Below are 17,938 nucleotides of genomic sequence, written 5' to 3'. Positions count from 1 at the left end.
GCTTTTTGTCAGGCTAGGCTACTGCTGCTCCTTCCCATCCTCTGTCCTCCTGTTACCCCTCCTCCCCCCAGAGAGGAGTTGTACAGTCTGATGGCGTGAGAGACAAAGGAGTTTTTGAGTCTGTTCATCCTGTATTTGGGAAGGAGCATTCTGCCACTGAACAGGCTCCTCTGGTTGCTGATGACGGTGTCCAGAGGGTGACTGGCATCGTCCATGATGTTCAGTATTTTGTCCATAGTCCTCTTCTCTGCCACCGTCACCAGAGAGTCCAGCTTCATGCCGACCACAGAGCCGGCCCGCCTGATCAGTTTGTCACAAGACACAAACGAAAGCATGTAGAATGCAAAAATGTGATATAACCTACTGCTCCCTATGTTCTAAATTAAAAGAAAAAGGAAATTTACATGCACTAACATAAACTTATAAAGGATTTGTTAGAAGTTCTGCATGGAGGCTCTGAATGAAATATTGTACAGAATGGAATATTTTTTTTTACTGTTTTTTTTAAGCAGTGTTTAAAATATTAAAAATGTGTAGTGTGAGAAGTTTACTATGACCCATAAATGGAACTAAATCTGAAAACTAGGGGCCCGTTTACACGAGGACGCTGTCGGGTAAAAACGACTAAATATTTTATCGGAAGTGCCTTTCGTTTACACAGGGACGGCGTTTCCGAGGCTGAAAAACGGAAAAAATTGAAAACGTCTTCCAGAGTGGATAAGTTAAAAACAGCCCCCATTGCATATCCGTCTAAACTACCCAATACGCGAAACTCTGCTCGGATCTGCTCACGTCGGGTACGCGTTTACGTCATACATATGTCATATACTGTACATGCCAGCCCGGGAAGTAAGAAAGTAAGTAAAAAAGTAAGAGCATGTCTGATTACATCGATCCAACGGACCTTCAAGCTGCTCTGGCAGCTTTAATAAACGTCCAGGAGTCCTTCGAACATCTATACCGAATCTGCACATATACCGTTAATGAACAGAGGCGGGTATAGTATGCTCTTACTTTTTTACTTACTTTCTTACTTACCATAGCCAGAGTAGTCAAAGTTTTCGCGGCGCAGATGTGCAGATCAGACAAGACGGAAGACGTTGTGCATGCGTGCAGACATAGCGGAGGTCTTTCACAGCACCACCTAGCCGCCTGGCATGCACATCCAATTGAATTCCACACATTTATGCGTCACCGTATAGACGCAGATTTCCTCCTTGAAAACGGTCGTGTAGACGCGGAAAAAAGTGAGAGCGAAAACGGACTTTTGCGTTTTTGTTTCAGACCGTCCCCGTGTAAAGTGGGCCTAGTAGTGAATTAGCAACAAACTGGTAATGGTTCAGGTTTCACATATTGTTGAAATGTTCATGAGGAAGAAGTCCTGTATTTCTAGTGGGAAAAGGGTACGTTAATGGAACACAGGCATGGGGGGAGACAGGTATACTGAAAGAACTGCTCAGAAATTCTTTGTGAACAGAACCAACAGAACCAAGACCATTAATGTTGCGTGATCGTCAGAAAAATATCTTAAACAATAACAACTGTCTTGAAAGAGACAGAGTAACACTCACTGTCACCAGAGGTCTCTGTCTCACTTTTCTCCTTTTTCAAGTTAGATTAGATTAGATAGATTGGATCAATGAAGTTTTATCTAATCTATCTAATCTAATCTAACTTGAAAAAGGAGAAAAGTGAGACAGAGACCTCTGGTGGCAGTGAGTGCTAGTCTGTCTTTTTCAACCTGGAATGGAGAAAATCTTTTTAAGAGATCATGAAATATTGTGAAAGATAAAATTTGATTTTGTATATTGATGTATTTACTTTTAAAACAGAAAGTTTTTGTTTGTTTTTTAGAGAATTCTCTCTAACACACATGTTTTACACACACACACACACACACACACACACACACACACACACACACACACACACACACACTTGGGACTACGTGAGCTTTACTAACAAGCTCATTTCTTCCTTGCCTAGCTTGAACTCTCATGATCTAATTTTAGGTGGTGATCTGAATTGTTACTGACCCAGCCTTAGACTGATCAAACCCTAAACTTTTGACTTTCTCTAAAATGGCTACGACCTTATCTGTATTTATGAACCAGGTGGGGTGCATTGACCCCTGGCAGACCCTTTTTCCTTACAACAAAGAACTTTCCTCTTTTTTCCCCCATGCACACAATACATATTCCAGAATCGATCATTTTTTCATAGATAAGACTTTTCTCTCCTCAGTTAAGAACGTTGTATATTCAGGGTCATTACTGAATACTCTAAGTGATGATAAAATACTCAAAGTGACAATATTTTTATGTGTAATTTGAGGGAAATGTTGTCAGTAATTTTTGGAATAAATAAAACAAAAATGTTCAATTTCTTCAAACACAACTGTAAATCATAAAACGAGAGAAACTGATCATTTTGGTATTTTTTTTCTTTATAATTGTTTATTTTTTATATATTTGTGTGGGTGGGTGTAGGTGTGTGTGTGGGTGTATTCCTCTTTTCCCTCTCCACTGTAATTGTTTATTTTTTATACTTATCATCACTTATGGTTCTCAAAGGTGATGTGGTGTGTGTGGGGTGTGTGTGGGGTGTGTGTGGGGTGTGTGTGTGGGGGGGGTGAATCAGGGGTGAAAAGTCAAAAAAGTATGTTCATATCACATGTTCAGTCCTTTTACTCAGTGTCTCCTCATAACTAGCTGCTACTTTGTAGCCAAGCTACAAAGCCCCTGTTGGTCCGTCAAGCAAGGTCTTTATTCTGCTCTGTTCCAGAGGTGCAGTATAATAATCAAATTAGGATATGCAAATAATTATGAAACTCTGGAGCTATATATACATAATGGCATCTTCAGATATAAATCACTATATTTTATAGATAAAAATCTAAAACTACTTTCTCTTCATTCTAGTGAAACGAAGGAAAGGCCTGTCTCACCTGGACCCAGCTGTGTGTCCTTTCAGAGTGACCGCTCAATGACAGAGCCTCTCCGTTTTACAGATGGAGCATCCTCTGTGGAAAGGTATTCCTCTATCTTCCTCTCACTCAGTTCTCTGAATATCTGTAGAAATAACTCCCGACAAGGCAATTCTTGTTCGCTTCAGTATAAAATGTGTTGTGCTAAATTTTCTTGATTAAATGACTGGTATCATATTCGAAGTTCATATGAACCGTTATGAACGTGTGTTCTAGTCATATCACTACTCATAACAAGCCCAAAATAATTCTACCCTAATAACTTCTGGGTAGAAAAGGAAAAGTTTTTCCAGAAGGGAATCTGCCAATAGCCCTTGGTAAACTCCAGGAGGGGGTGGGGGGGGGATGGGGTTAGTGGTCGGAGGAGTCTCTGTGTTGTCTTCCGTTAGATCAGTGCAAAACCCAAACCTAACCAAGTAGGTCAGGGAGCAAATGTCCAAAACATTTATCTTGCAATTGGGCAACTATTGCTCCATAGGAGGGTTAGAGATGGTGTCCCAGTGGGTTCTGAGTGAGATTCTGTCAGGGAAAGTGAACAGCACGTGGATGCAAATGCAGAATGTTTATTAATGGTGAAACACAGATAACACAAAGACCAAGCAACACGAATGAGGCAAAACCATAACAGGAACATGGTACACATCAGGGTGGAGAGACTAAAGAACGACAGTGTGGACAGTCGTGACTTAAATAGTGTTGCTCATTAACCAAAACGTGAAACAGGTGTGGTGCAGTGCCTGATGGGAAACATAGTCCAGTGCTGTTTTCAGCACTGCCATGATAGAGTTGATGTTTTTGCCCTGAGCCACAGCTCATCTCTCTCTGTCACTATCATTGCCAGAAAAATAGGAACCACCAGTTTGTTAAAATTGTGGTGGTAACCCACCATGTTTTCCCTGGTGCAGTACCTCATAGTTGACTTCCCCAACCCACCATGTGACCTTGAAGGGCTCTTGTTGGTTGGCAGTAATCACAAGTTATTGCAAGCTAGAGTTGGGGGTTCCAAGTGTTTTATCTCCTGGTACAAATGAAGAGTTTGGTTCCAAAACACTCCAAGCGCCATTAAAATAAATTGAGTTTCTGCTAAAATAAGCTTGGCATTTGATCGCAATTCAAAGTTCCAAAATCAATTTTATACAAAATGTGATATCCACCACATTTTTCTGCATTGAATATCTCCTTTCTTTTCAAAATATGACAAACGCCACTACTGATTTTCAGCAGAACGTGTTATCTCTGCTCTCAACCAATCACAGCGCACCATTCAAATACGGAAACAGTAATAACCCCTCCCACCGACTGTCAACATCATGGAGAATCCCTGTCTTTTAGTGAGATTTTGAACTCGATAAATGAATAACGGTGATGGAATCAAACATTTCTTATTTTAATGTTTTATATTTTTATTCCAGTAGAGAAAGTGGTCCAGTGTTATTTTCTGATTTGAGCCCCTGATTCCTCCTGGGTGGAGATATGACACTGTATATATATATTGATGCACTGCCTAAAAACGCAGCTCCCGATGAGTGTGTAATGTGTGTAAAATAGATTGTTGCTTGTAGATGACGAGATGAATGTAATGTGGGACAATCTGTGGTCCAATAGAAGAGATTGTCCAAGTTCAGAGGCTGTCATATGTGATCAGCTCTACTTCTTGTTTCTAGTTATATTTAAAACTAAAAAAAAAATAATGTTTTTATTGATGTAATGGATATATCGCATTTTGGGGGAAAAAAACAATTAGTTTTTGAAATAAAATTTAAAAATCAAAATCTTGATTTGTATTTTTAATGTTATTATAGCTTCTTAGTGTTATATTAAAGTTTCAAACAGAACATCGTGGTTTTCCTGCAACTACTTTTTTGGGAAAGAAAATACCTTTTTCTCAAAGTTTCTTACAGTGGATTTATCGCGGTTTGGAACTCTTCAGATTGTCTCAACAGGAAACGCCCTTCATGTTGCCATTGGAGCCAATTCTCCCATGATAAGAGACTCGCGTGTGGAGTTCCAGAGGTTTATATATCACAGCTGTGTGGACCAGATCTACAGGATGTGTTCTGATATTAAAATTAAAAAAGTAATTTCCAATGTTTGTTTATCTACAGAACCCCAAAACAGGAACCAGAAAACAGCTGCAGAAATTTGATAGAGTCCGTATTCCAGGTGTGTTTGTATGTGTTTTGTTGTGTAATTAATATACACAATTTTTAATTTGAAATGATGGCAGTAATTTACAGTTAACAGTTTACAGTTACAGCAGCATTATGGGTAATCGGACAAAACTGCATTTCAGTCTGTTTCAAAATCAGCTTCTGACTTACAAAGTACTGATAATGGAGACTCCTTATCTACATGTGAAATAAACATTTGTTTACTGAAAATGTCACCATATTAATGATTACTCACAGTTTTAATTGATTTAGTTGGAGTGTTTGCTGTACAGGTCCCTGTGAAACAGCTGTACATCAGCTATAGAAATGTATTAGAATGAGAAAATAAATCCAGTTAACCCCTTCTGACCAGTCAGAATCCAGAATTCAACAGCAACGTGGTGTAAAATCAGGTTATGTCCCATTTTTATTGATTTATTTAATTTTATTGCTTTTTTTTAAAATCACAAGCTGGAGCACAAAGTCATCACATTGGTGAAGAATGAACTGAACAATTTAAAGAAGCTACTGAGTGCTGATTACCCAGCATGCTCTGAGAGGGAGGAGAAAGCGGAGGAGGAGGATCTGGACCGTATTAGAGAGAGTGTGCTGAAGATCACACTGCGTATCCTGAAGAACCTGAAGCAGAAAGATCTCGCTCACCAACTGCAGATCAGTAAGAGCTTTAGATTATTACAATATTCTCTCAGTTTAAAGGAAACACACTGGGCCACTGGTCGATATTATCATACTGCTGTTTATCCTAATGACTACAGTTATTTCAACAAATAAACAACTCCAAGATAATCCGAGTGTTTTGGTTCTTTTCCATAATATTTATGTATTTATTAGGAATGTATGACAGTTCTTTTTTTTAATCGATATTGACTTTCACACTGTGTATATTGTTTATACATGAAAATAATGGCCATCACATTGTTCTGTTTGTTAGAGCTGGCCTCTGTATATCAGCGAAAACTCAAATCCAGACTTGGAGATAAATTTAAAAGGATAAATGAAGGAATCTCCCAGCATGGGACATCAGTACTTCTGAATCAGATCTACACAGAGCTCTACATCACAGAGGGCTGGAGTGAAGACATCAGTGATGAACATGAGGTGAGACAGATTGAGACAGTGTCCAGGAGACCAGTAACAGAGGAGAAACCCATCAAATGTAATGATCTCTTTAAATACACGTCCATCAGAAGTGTGCTGACTAAAGGAGTTGCTGGAATTGGAAAAACTGTCTCTGTGCAGAAGTTCATTCTGGACTGGACTGAAGGGAAAGTGAATCAGGACGTCACCTTTATGTTTCCACTTCCCTTTAGAGAGCTGAATCTGATGAAGCAGCAAAACCTCAGTCTGATGAATCTTCTTCATCAGTTTTTCCCTGATATTAAGGACCTAGAAGTAATAGACAGTGATACCTACAAAATCTTGTTGATCTTCGATGGTCTGGATGAGTGTCGATTTCCTTTAGATTTCCAGAACAATGAGAGATTGTGTGATGTGACCGAGTCGGCCTCAGTGGATGTGCTGCTGACAAACCTCATCAAGGGGAACCTGCTTCCCTCTGCTCTCCTCTGGATAACCACTCGACCAGCAGCAGCCAATCAGATCCCTCCTGAGAGTGTAGACCAGGCAACAGAGGTACGGGGGTTCAGTGATCCTCAGAAAGAGGAGTACTTCAGGAAGAAGATCAGTGATCAGAGCCTGGCCAATAAAATCATCACACACATGAAGTCTTCAAGAAGCCTCGACATCATGTGCCACATCCCAGTCTTCTGCTGGATCTCAGCCACTGTTCTCGAAAGAATGTTGGGTGACGCAGAGAGTGGAGAGATCCCCAAGACTCTGACTCAAATGTTCACACACTTCCTGATCTTTCAGATCAAACACAAGGGACAAAAGTACCATGGAACATATGACCCTGATCCTCAGCAGACCAGAGAGAGTATCCTGGCACTGGGAAAACTGGCTTTCCAACAGCTGGAGAAAGGAAATCTGATCTTCTATGAGGAAGACCTGAGAGAGTGTGGCATTGGTGTTCGAGAAGTGGCAGTGTACTCAGGGGTGTGTACTCAGATCTTCAGAAAAGAATCAGGACTCCACCTGGGGAAGATGTTCAGCTTTGTGCATCTGAGCATTCAGGAGTTTTTGGCTGCGTTGTATGCATTTCTCTGCTTTCTTGACAAAAACTCAACAAAAGAACAAACTACTGCTCTGTCTGGTCTTTTCAACACATCAGAAATGTCTGACTTCCTCAAAAGTGCAGTGGACCAGGCCTTACAGAGTGACACCGGACACTTGGATCTTTTCCTCCGCTTCCTTCTGGGCCTCTCAGTGGAGTCCAATCAGAAGCTCATTCGAGATCTGCTGCCACACACAGGAAGCAGCTCTGACTGCCAGAAGGACATAGTTGAGTACATCAAGTTCAAGTTTGAACAAAATCCATCTCCAGAGAGATTAATAAACCTTTTCTACTGTCTGAATGAGTTAAATGATGATTCACTCGTGAAAGAGATCCAAAGTTACATGAGCTCAGGACGTCTCTCTGAAGCTGAACTCTCACCTGCTCAGTGGTCTGCTCTGGTCTTTGTGTTGCTGACATCAGATGAGGATCTGGAAGTGTTTCAGCTACAGAAGTTCATAAAGTCAGATGAATGCTTTAAGAGGCTGCTACCAGTCGTCCAGCAAGCCACAACAGTTCTGTAAGTAAAACCCTGTGACACTTTACGGGGTTTGGGAGACTGTTGGGATGGAGACAGGCTGATTACTTTTGCTTTATTCAAAGTAGATTGCCTTTCAGATTTTCAGGTATAGGTCATGAAAAGAATTTTCCCGACACCCAATTATTTTTGTTTAGTGATCGAAAGCTACTGAATTCAAATCACAGACTTCCAATTTTATTAGTTTTTTTTAAAAATAGAACAATTAATGCATTTATCTCCATGTGTCCCTAAATTCTCTGCTATTTTTTCCTGCTTCACCATGACCCAATACGAGATACTACATAATGCATCATGTGGTGGGCTTTCCCCGTTCATGCAAGGCATTGTGGGATACAAATTTGAAACAGGAGAGGAAAACGGAGGACGTGAGTGTGCGAATGAAATGTGAAAGAGCGACTACAGTAACGGAAAGTGAGAAGAAAAGACGTTACGTTGTATATGAAGGAAAGGAAACGCAGGACCAAACTAATAAATATGGGCGCTCAGCGAGCACCTCGGTGTGATCAGCTGTTCGTTTAGCGACAGAATGATGGAACTGTCAGTGCATGCTCAAAGGTAAACCTGTAGATGGCAGTAATGCAACACTGTGGATGCCAGCTGCCGTAAAACCCAAAAGAAGAAGAAGGTAAACCTGCGCATGCGCAGACGGACTTCCTCTGTCTGCTTGACTGCGCCAAGCGAGCGATTTCATGCACATTATCTGCTTTAATCCCCTCAAATTAAATAACTTCCCAGCCACAGAATGGCCTGATATTTTGTGGGATATTACAGAAATAAACATATATCACAATCACCACATTTCAGACGGAACTAAATTTCACCGAGTTTATGAAATTGAAAGGCCGTCTCGCTTTAACTTTCAACTTGCACTTTTCAGCAGCTTTATTGTTTCACAGTCTCACTCTGACACACACACACACACACACACACTCATCACTGTTAATCAGTCCCAGGTGTCCCTTTGCCACTCACCTCCCGCACCTTCACTCTCCATTCCCAAACTGATGCTTGACCACGCCTTCACTTCCACAAACTCAGTTCTCTATTAAACTCAGGTTTTGGGAGGGAGAGGAGCTGTTCTGATTGCATTTCACAGCAATACACCAAACTGCTCGTGATAATTTATTCTTCCTAAAGGATGTATTCGGGATGCATTGTTATTGATACTGGTATGCGGTGGCTACAATTATCGACAGTCCATAATTATCGACACCTTTTCAGATTTACCAATAAAAAACAAATTTTACAAAGGTGAGTTTCAGTTCCAACAGTTATTATTGGTTAATTAATTTTTTTTCAGTTTGTTGTAAATATCTACCACATATTACAGTATCAGTAGACATTTTTTTTTTTATTTTGGTTCAAGGAATGAGATGCGACCTTTGACCTGGATGTTAATGTGGTTACAGTGTCGATTGCCTGTTGACATTTATTATTAAACGACAAAACTAGAAATTAATACAAACAACAATGAATGATTAACAAAATGTGATCTACGAAAATCCTGAGAAAGTGGAACAAAAAGATTTTCTGACGCAGGTTAAACATTATCAGTTCATTTGTTTACAAACATGAGAATTACTTCCTCATTTACGTAAACACCGACATCCATATATTTATGGGTGATTCTTAGATTATGTGCACCTTTGGCCTTGTGAAGTTGAGTGAAAAAAAGACTATCCAATTTGAACTCACACAGATTCATATGTTTAAATAACCATTATAGTATTGAGATCCATAAGATTTCAAACTAAATTTACAAGAATAATTGTTATTTTTCACATTTTACCTGACCCGGAATAAACAACTGTCATTTCCACCACATTTCAATTAACAGAAATAAATAAACAGTGCAATAATTTAAACATCCCAGGATCCTTCTAGGACCATTAGTTTAACTAGTTGTACCAGTTACCAGTATTTACAACAATCATTAATTTCTGAATGATGTAAATTAACAGTTCTAAGGATCAAATGCTGAAAGGTACATTTTCCACAGCGTGAAATTCAATATTACTTTGAGGAGGTCCTTGTAAATAATGAATAATCTGTCTTGTTACATAAAGTAAGGCAAACCATCAAGAAATGTATATGTGATTTTAATATGAACTGACTAGTTTTTGGAAATTTTCTGAAAAATATGTGTGGTGATGGAAATGACAAGCTGTGATGGAAATTACATGGTGTTGTGGAAATGACAATGACTTAACACATAGAGAACATGTAGATATATTTATTAGAAAAAAATGTCAATCATTCAACTTCGTTTTACAACACCATGTGAAAAAACTGAGCACACCTGTCCACTTCAGTGTTGCGGTTAACATTTAAATTATGGCTTGTTCAAAAAATCTTCAAACTTTCACAGAACCGTAACAGTACATGCTGTAAATAACCCAAAAACAGGGGGTTGGCAGCAGTACTTCAAATAAAAGATTATTTCAGTAACTTTCGTGTCATAGACAACTGTTTTTTTGTTCTCAATCTGTGTGTGTGTGTGTACTGAGGAAATCAATGAACTCTTGACCTTAATTCTTAACAATACAAAAAACTTTTAACTGCAGTATAAACTACTGTATTTTGCAACTGTGTGTATGAGTGTGAGTGTCTGTGTGAGACAGGGAGAGAGAGAGAGAGAGAGAGAGTGTTTTATCTCTGTTCAGAGCTCCATTTTATGAAGTGCCTCACAGATTTCTTTCCAAACGGGCACAAATTAAAGGAATATATTCACTTTCAAAATCTACACCACTCATTTATAATCTGAAATGTCATTTCCACCACATACTGTCTTTTCCACCACAGATGGCAGTGTGGTGGAAATGACTGTGGTGGAAATGACATTTCTACATTTTTTTCATGAAAAATGGATGATGGCTTCATTGATTAGCTTTGAATTGATAGTTAGCATTTCATGCATGCAACATTATTCTTTTTATGCAAAAATTGCAATCTTTTTCAAAACAACAATGGAACTACAGCATGTTTGGAAATGACATACAATAAATATATTTGCTGATCAAGCAATATTTACCTTGATTTTTCTTCAATAGTTATGGGTGGAAATTTAACTGGCCTCCATGTCCAACATGTGCTCTGATGTCACTTCACATTTCCATGGAAACTACCCAAACAATCTTTCACAATAACTTTTTTAAAGGGAAAGTAGGCATTGTGGTGGAAATGACGCCAATGGTGTGTGACAGGTACATTTTGTATAAAATATAATATTGACAGTGGACTGGGCGGCACGGTGGTGTAGTGGTTAGCGCTGTCGCCTCACAGCAAGAAGGTCCTGGGTTCGAGCCCCGGGGCCGGCGAGGGCCTTTCTGTGTGGAGTTTGCATGTTCTCCCCGTGTCCGCGTGGGTTTCCTCCGGGTGCTCCGGTTTCCCCCACAGTCCAAAGACATGCAGGTTAGGTTAACTGGTGACTCTAAATTGACCCTAGGTGTGAATGTGAGTGTGAATGGTTGTCTGTGTCTATGTGTCAGCCCTGTGATGACCTGGCGACTTGTCCAGGGTGTACCCCGCCTTTCGCCCGTAGTCAGCTGGGATAGGCTCCAGCTTGCCTGCGACCCTGTAGAAGGATAAAGCGGCTAGAGATAATGTGATGTGATGTGATGTGTGACAGTGGACTTAAATGAAATATTACACTATATTTTATTTATTTTAGTCTTTCTTAATTTAACTGCATCAACATTTCTCATATAACTGATACTTTTAACCTTTTTTTGCATTGTTGAGGTTGGAAACTCTGGGGGTGTGACAAGGGAAAAACAGTGATTTTGCAACTTCCAGGGGGGTGAAAAGTATTAAAAAATTGTATTTAAGAGGTGGTAAATTTTTTATAAGAGTTTATTATTATCTTTTTCACATAGAAAGAGGAATTTGTCCAAAATTGCTATTATTTTTAAAAATATGACCAGAGACTCTAAAAGTGCACAAATTCTAAGATTCAATCAGGAATCAACTCTTTTTTTTTTCAGTGGAAGTTTGAGGAATTATTCATGCACAATTTATGTATTGAAAGTCTTCTACTTTTGCAACGGCCAAAAGATCGTTAAGGTGTCGATAATTGTAGCCGCCGCTCCAGTCTGATACTGTGTTGAGTTACATGTACTTGTCAGGGTGCAGGCACTTCCGGATGCAGTCGCAGGGGAGAGCGGGTGCATCGCGAACTGTGAACAAATCCAAATCGGGAAACTAGAAACGTAGTCAGGGACGAGTAAGAGTCAGTCAATCGGTGAACAGGATATCACAGATAAGGCAAGAGGACGAAGTTGAAAGTAAACGTAAACAGAGTTCAATAACGGGAAGTCAGGCAGATAGTCAAACGGCTCAGTAAAGTCAGGCACAGGGACACAGAACAATACTTCACAAATACTGAGAGTGAGAGCTGAGCTTACAGTGGGGCAAAAAAGTATTTAGTCAGTCACCAATTGTACAAGTTCTCCCACTTAAAAAGATGAGAGAGGCCTGTAATTTTCATCATAGGTACACTTCAACTATGAGAGACAAAATGAGAAAAAAAATCCAGAAAACCACACTGTCTGATTTTTAAAGAATTTATTTGCAAATTATGGTGGAAAATAAGTATTTGGTCAATAACAAAAGTTCATCTCAATACTTTGTTATATACCCTTTGTTGGCAATGACAGAGGTCAAACGTTTTCTGTAAGTCTTCACAAGGTTTTCACACACTGTTGCTGGGATTTTGGCCCATTCCTCCATGCAGATCTCCTCTAGAGCAGTGATGTTTTGGGGCTGTCGCTGGGCAACACGGTCTTTCAACTCCAAAGATTTTCTATGGGGTTGAGATCTGGAGACTGGCTCGGCCACTCCAGGACCTTGAAATGCTTCTTACGAAGCCACTCCTTCATTGCCCGGGCGGTGTGTTTGGGATCATTGTCATGCTGAAAGACCCAGCCACATTTCATCTTCAATGCCCTTGCTGATGGAAGGAGGTTTTCACTCAAAATCTCACGATACATGGCCCCATTCATTCTTTCCTTTACACGGATCAGTCGTCCTGGTCCCTTTACAGAAAAACAGCCCCAAATCATGATGTTTCCATCCCCATGCTTCACAGTAGGTATGGTGTTCTTTGGATGCAACTCAGCATTCTTTCTCCTCCAAACACAACAAGTTGAGTTTTTACCAAAAAGTTCTATTTTGGTTTCATCTGACCATATGACATTCTCCCAATCCTCTTCTGGATCACCCAAATGCTCTCTAGCAAACTTCAGATAGGCCTGGACATGTACTGGCTTAAGCCGGGGGACACGTCTGGCACTGCAGGATTTGAGTCCCTGGCGGCATAATGTGTTACTGATGGTAGCCTTTGTTACTTTGGTCCCAGCTCTCTGCAGGTCATTCACTAGGTCCCCCCATGTGGTTCTGGGATTTTTGCTCACCGTTCTTGTGATCATTTTGACTCCACAGGGTGAGATCTTGCGTGGAGCCCCAGATCGAGGGAGATTATAAATGGTCTTGTATGTCTTCCATTTTCTAATAATTGCTCCCACAGTTGATTTCTTCACACCAAGCTGCTTACCTATTGCAGATTCAGTCTTCCCAGCCTGGTGCAGGTCTACAATTTTGTTTCTGGTGTCCTTTGACAGCTCTTTGGTCTTGGCCATAGTGGAGTTTGGAGTGTGACTGTTTGAGGTTGTGGACAGGTGTCTTTTATACTGATAACGAGTTCAAACAGGTGCCATTAATACAGGTAACGAGTGGAGGACAGAGGAGCCTCTTAAAGAAGTTGTTACAGGTCTGTGAGAGCCAGAAATCTTGCTTGTTTGTAGGTGACCAAATACTTATTTTACCGAGGAATTTACCAGTTAATTCATTAAAAATCCTACAGTGTGATTTCCTGGATTCTTTCCCCCCATTCTGTCTCTCTCATAGTTGAAGTGTACCTATGATGAAAATTACAGGCCTCTCTCATCGTTTTAAGTGGGAGAACTTGCACAATTGGTGGCTGACTAAATACTTTTTTGCCCCACTGTATATGGAGAAGGTGATAGCAGGTAGACTGAAGATAGGTGATGTTGTTAGAACTCTGGTGACGAGGGTCGCTGTGGATCTTGGGAAGTATAGTCCAGAGTGGCCATGTGTGGAGGCTGCTCTGAACTCAGGTTTTCAGCGCCGTTACTGACAGTACTCCTAAAAAAGTGTCCAGTCCCAACATCTGATACCATGTGATGTAAGTTGTAGCACTAATGAAAAGATTAACAGGAAATGACTGTTCTTGACGCACTAAAATGATGAACGCTCAAAGCAAATCAGATTGAAAACCATTAAATATCAGGAGGCAGAGCTATCACATCTTCCTACAATACAAGTAACGCAATAAAAACATCTTTATTGTGTATAAACAGTGTATTAAATAGAGAGGACGGCTGAGCTGAGCACACAGAGCAGTATTGGCGAGTAGATCATTAAAAATGAGCACAAGCCGCTGGGAATTGAACACATACAAAGATATTCTGAGTATGGATTATTAACGTGAGCGGGCTGAATAAATACCGTGTGTGTGAATTACTAATACACTGAGTACTGAGAGACACACTTCCTTTTGTCAGGGTCGATACCTTGCTAGAGAGTCATGGTTCAGTTCTCCCTCACACTATCGATTAAATATACTGTTTAATCATCAAAACTCATCAGGAGTTCATTCTGAACAGGATATGACAGCAACCAGCACAGAGTGAAACAGTCGTGACGCTGTGGTCGTGGTAATGCCGTGAATATTCTGTGTACAGCAGTGATTTTCTGTCTTACAGCACAAACAGTTTTGTGTTTGTGTTCATGAAGGGCTCAGTGTTTTATGAGTTCCTCTGATATTTTCAGCTTTCAGGTGGGGATGGGTCAGGATTTTCAAATATTCACATCATTAAAATATAAAAAATTGAATAGTTTGTCATCATTGTCTTTCAAAATATATTTTCCCTTGTTTTTACTAGCACCAGGTAAAGTTAACATTCAATCTCTCTCTCTCTCTCTCTCTGTTCGTTCGCATGTTGGGGGGGTGTTGGTGGTGAATCATTCTTTAAAGAATGGTCGAATAGTATTTTTGTTTGAAATGTCTCTCCCTCCTTTCAGGCTCAGTGATTGTAACCTGACAGAGAGAAGCTGCTCAGCTTTACACACAGTTCTCAGCTCTGAATCCTCCAAACTGACTGAGGTGGATCTGAGCAGTAACCATCTGGAGGACTCAGGAGTGAACCAGCTTTGTGTTGGACTGGAGAGTCCAAACTGTAAACTGGAGAAACTGAGGTGAGTTCATCTCTCCTATTGGGTCGACTTGATCTGAAGAATTGCTTATTGCAACTGATACACAAAGAATAAAGAGGAAAATAATTACAGAAATGTTTATTTTTAGATCTGTATTAGTGCATCTCAAACAATTAGAATTTTCGTGAAAAAGTTCATTTTCACCGATATTCACTGAGCCTGTGACTCATTGTTTTATTGTAAAATACATCTGATTATTTTTTTTAAAAATATTGGAAAAAAAAGTATTTCAAACTTCAAAAGCGACAAGTAAATGTAATAACTTTGCAGCGCAGACTTGTGTCACTTATTTAAGCCGAGTCACATAAAATACTTTTGTTTTGAAATCGATAAAATAAATCACAATTCCACCTTACCTTTGAATAGTTTTAGACCAAACTGCGTATCATCTTTAGTGCTTTTAGGAACAGCATTTTCTTTCAGCATTTGTAATTCTTCCTCACTTACAGTGACAAAGTCTATTATTGCAGGTCTATTATTGCTTCCATGAGCTCAAACAATTCTGACATAACAGCCTCTCAAGTCAAGAAAGTCAAGACTCTCCAGATAAAGTGGCGCCTGGAGGGTCTCATATTAATGCGCATTGTAACACCTTCAATGCTAACACACTGCACCTCAGAAATCATGCAAAAGAGCTTGCATCAAGAATGCAAGAACACAAGATTGACATGTTTGGTATCCAGGAGCATAGGAGAGTCCACCCAAGTGAAGAGCTTAAGTTTGAAGTAGTTGAAGGTTTTCACCGAGTCACATCTGTATGGAGAGAAATAATCACAAATTCATCCCAAGGAGGGGTTGGACTAATGCTCAGCATTAGAGCGAGAAAGTCCTTCTGAAGCATAACCTCTGTCTGCAACTGTATTTTAGTTACTGAATTTAAAGGGAATCCTACTTGTACAGTCATACTTTGTTACTGTCCACACTCTGGACTCAGGAGGATCGGTCCACCCTGACTAAAAGCCAACTAGACTATATCATTGTCTGAAGAAAGTGGTGGAACAGTGTAATCAATACTGAGGCTTATAACAGCTTCAGCACAGCGGGCTCAGACCGTTGGGTCATCAGTATGAGTTTTAGGCTCAGCCTACACCAGCCAAAGACAATCCCTGCACCAAAGATTGACTGGAAGGCCTTTGCGGGAGATCCTACACTCCAAGCCCAATATACCATCGAGGTAAGGAATCATTTTGAGGCTCTTGACCTTGAAGAAAGCTCCACTGACTGCTACTCCAGATTTATTGATGCAAACAGAGAGGCAATGAAGCTTTTACCAACTGTTAAAAGCATCCTCTGACCACCCTAGCATACAAACAGCGAGGAAGGCAGTCAAAGAATGTCAAGTCAAGTTTATTTGTATAGCGCTTTTAACAATAAACATTGTCGCAAAGCAGCTTTACAGAATTTGAACGACTTAAAACATGAGCTAATTTTATCCCTAATCTATCCCCAATGATGAAGCCTTTGGCAACGGTGGCAATGAAAAACTCCCTCAGACGACACGAGGAAGAAACCTCGAGAGGAACCAGACTCAAAATGGAACCCATCCACATTTGGGCACCAACAGACAACATGACTATAACATTAACAGTTTTAATATGAAGTCAGTTTTGTTGATGTTTTAAACTCTTCACTGATGGAAACTTGAGTGCAAAACTCTTCATGACAACTGCAGTCCTAAAGTTAGCAAGTCAACTGTAGTCCTCAGCCATAAAAGCATTACTGTAAGAGTCCAGAGCATCCTCCAGGTGTGACTTTCAACTGTCACATGGGGCCGTCCTCCACAGGAGCGATGTGATGAGACTCAAACCAGACACAGGGCACCAGGATGGATCAGGCAGGTCCGAGGAGCAGAAGAGGTTCAGCATCTCGATCCCAGGACCGATATGTAACTCAGAGGGACAGATTTGAGGGGGAGGAGAGAGAGAGAGAAAACACAGGTTGTTAGGTATGCCCAATGTCACCTCAATAAGTAGGAACAGTATACATATTGCACCGAGTACAAGCAGGGACTCCGGCAACTAACTATGACAGCATAACTAAAAGGGGAGAGCCAGAAGGTAACACAGGCATGAGGGAGCCCTGGGACATAAAGCAGCAGCCACTACACCATCAACAAACTCGAGTGAGCAAGCGAGTGGGCGACTGACAGCATCCATACATCCCAGTTTACCAAAACACTCTGTCTGAGGATCCTCCAGATCTACACCTTTACCTCATAAACACCATTAACACAAGGCTTGACTAAACAGATATGTTTTCAGCCTAGACTTAAATGCTGAGACTGTGTCAGATTCCCAAACATTACTTGGAAGGCTGTTCCATAACTGTGGGGCTTTGTAAGAAAAGGCTCCGTCCCCTGATGTAGCCTTCACTATACGAGGTACCAGCAGATAGCCTGCACCTTTTGATCTAAGTAGGCATGGTGGGTCATAGAGGAGCAGAAGTTCACTCAGGTACTGTGGTGTGAGACCATTCAGTGCTTTAAAGGTCAACAGCAGTATTTTATAATCAGTAATAAATTTGATTGGGAACCAATGCAGTGTGGATAAGACAGGGGTGATGGGGTCATATTTTCTAGTTCTAGTAAGGACTCTTGCTGCTGCATTTTGAACTAACTGGAGCTTGTTTATGCACTTCTTGGGACATCCAGACAGTAAGGCATTACAATAATCCAACCTGGAGGTAACGAAAGCATGAACTAGTTTTTCCATGTCATGTAGTGACATTCAATTTCTTATCTTAGCAATATTTCTGAGATGAAAGAAAGCTATCCG

The 17,938-nt window shown here is 40.4% G+C and overlaps 1 protein-coding gene across 1 annotated transcript in view; it reads left to right on the top strand.

Moving 5' to 3' along the window:
* Positions 1-4,967: 4,967 nt before the first annotated feature.
* LOC132888456 (NACHT, LRR and PYD domains-containing protein 12-like) overlaps positions 4,968-17,938 on the top strand; it is a 40,218-nt gene continuing 27,247 nt past the window's right edge. The window contains exons 1-5 of the mRNA XM_060924504.1: positions 4,968-4,999; positions 5,092-5,149; positions 5,608-5,812; positions 6,089-7,850; positions 14,973-15,146. Of these exons, the coding sequence (XP_060780487.1) occupies positions 4,968-4,999; positions 5,092-5,149; positions 5,608-5,812; positions 6,089-7,850; positions 14,973-15,146 (2,231 nt within the window). The remainder of the gene's footprint in view (positions 5,000-5,091; positions 5,150-5,607; positions 5,813-6,088; positions 7,851-14,972; positions 15,147-17,938) is intronic.

This window comes from Neoarius graeffei, chromosome 6 (genome assembly GCF_027579695.1).
Source record: "Neoarius graeffei isolate fNeoGra1 chromosome 6, fNeoGra1.pri, whole genome shotgun sequence".
Taxonomy (NCBI): domain Eukaryota; kingdom Metazoa; phylum Chordata; class Actinopteri; order Siluriformes; family Ariidae; genus Neoarius; species Neoarius graeffei.
This window is presented reverse-complemented; position numbering and strand designations above follow the sequence as displayed.